The sequence below is a fragment of the Nestor notabilis genome, unplaced genomic scaffold (assembly GCF_000696875.1).
Source record: "Nestor notabilis isolate BGI_N333 unplaced genomic scaffold, ASM69687v1 scaffold16034, whole genome shotgun sequence".
Taxonomy (NCBI): Eukaryota; Metazoa; Chordata; class Aves; order Psittaciformes; family Psittacidae; genus Nestor; species Nestor notabilis.
The window spans coordinates 11,603-13,255 of NW_009925322.1; the positions used below are offsets into that span (position 1 = coordinate 11,603).

General features: G+C 39.3%; 1 protein-coding gene across 1 annotated transcript in view; it reads right to left on the minus strand.

Moving 5' to 3' along the window:
• EMC8 (ER membrane protein complex subunit 8) overlaps positions 1-1,390 on the minus strand; it is a gene marked incomplete at its 5' end in the record, with an annotated part of 3,006 nt that extends 1,616 nt beyond the window's left edge. The window contains one exon of the mRNA XM_010013012.1: positions 1,314-1,390. Within this exon, the coding sequence (XP_010011314.1) occupies positions 1,314-1,390 (77 nt within the window). The remainder of the gene's footprint in view (positions 1-1,313) is intronic.
• Positions 1,391-1,653: the final 263 nt, after the last annotated feature.

Here is a 1,653-nt window from a genome sequence, read left to right on the forward strand (position 1 = left end):
ATTACACTGCGTGCTTACAAACAGGAACCAGGTATTGAGCTAATGTTACACTTGACTGAAGTCAGAAAGCCAAGAAAGCCCCAGTTCCCCTCTTCAGCACACGATATGGATCTCAGCTATGCTTAGGCAATGGGGTTTGGAATGGCAAAATGCTCACTGAATCAATGTTTTGTGGCCCCCTACCTTCTCCCACCAGACCAATGACAGCAGCCACCTTTGTCCAGGCAGGTATTTAAGAAAGAAAGCAAGTTTGCTCCCCAGTCTCCATTTGAACCCACGCACTGCCCAGCTTCTCTACCGAAATCAGATAATCTTTTAAAGGAAAACCTTTATCCTGTTCCAAAGACGACAATCTCTATGTGGTGCCAGTTATCTTCAGAAATGAAATCACAGTTCAAAAAAACCTCCAACCAAGCCTGTGATATTCTTTCAAATCTCAAATAGAACAGACAAACTGTATCTTCTCCTTAAAAATGTCCCTAGCAGAATTATTTCCCTTGTAAGGAAAGGATAAATAATGCTCTTATCCCTGTTAGATACCTTAGCAGTCACAAGGATTACTTAAATAACATACTTGAGACCAAAGGATATACATTAACAACAGAACTGCAATGTAGCATAATACTTTAAATAAGCTGTTCATATTTATTTTAAACGCAAGTATGATGTACTCTCATTAGTCCTGAAACTGGATTTGTCTAATAGATACAGGGGAAAATATTTGATACACATATCCAAAACTACCGTGGCTCCACAGGAAGGCCCCTTTATTGCTTATTGAGTAATCTGCATTAGCTATAGGAGGGGAAAAAAAATTGACTAATTGTGGGGAAAACAAGTGAAAAGAGATACTGCTGCTTGACTGACATCACCTTCCATTTCGAGAGCGTCCTGTCACCACATAAGAAAATGCTTCAATAAAACTTGGAGACTATTAGTTTAACAAGAATTAGGTCACTTCTGAAAGACTTTCAAAGATACTCAGAGTCATTCCAGTTTACAAGATCTGTACTGCACAAGCAAACACGCCTGCAAATTTTGGCTATTTCCCTGACAACTGCAATTAAACTGGCTGGCAGTCATTCAAAGAATGGCCTTTTATAGTATCCACTGAAGAGGAGTGGTTCTGGAAAGACTGGGGTTTCTGCACCTGAACAAAGGCCATACCCACCAGGCTCCATGAAGACAATGTGAAAGCAGATGACAGTTGTCAAAGTTAATCAACACGCATGATTTATGTCGATGATTTTTGCTGGCAGAGTACAAAGTACAACATAAAAGAGCAAACAGAAGGAAATATTGCACCAACACACCTGGCATCTTTCACGCGTTCGTTTGCCTGGTAATATCCAGCTATCACGTAGCTATTCTCTTTGCACCAAGAGTCAATCTGGAAAAGTAATTGGAACAAGTAAGACCAGGAAAAAGAAGGAAGAAAACCCCCACAGAACTACGGAAATCTCATGTTTTCCCTGCAAATGGAACAGTAATTGAAGCATTACGGTATCTTTGCCAGTTGCTTCTTTAAATATATACATATTTATATGTATTTATGTGTGCACTCACACAGTTTGGCTAATTTAACTAGAACAGAGAAATCAAGCTGAACAATTTAAGAGAATCATGGAAAACATTAACCAAATGGAGCAAAAG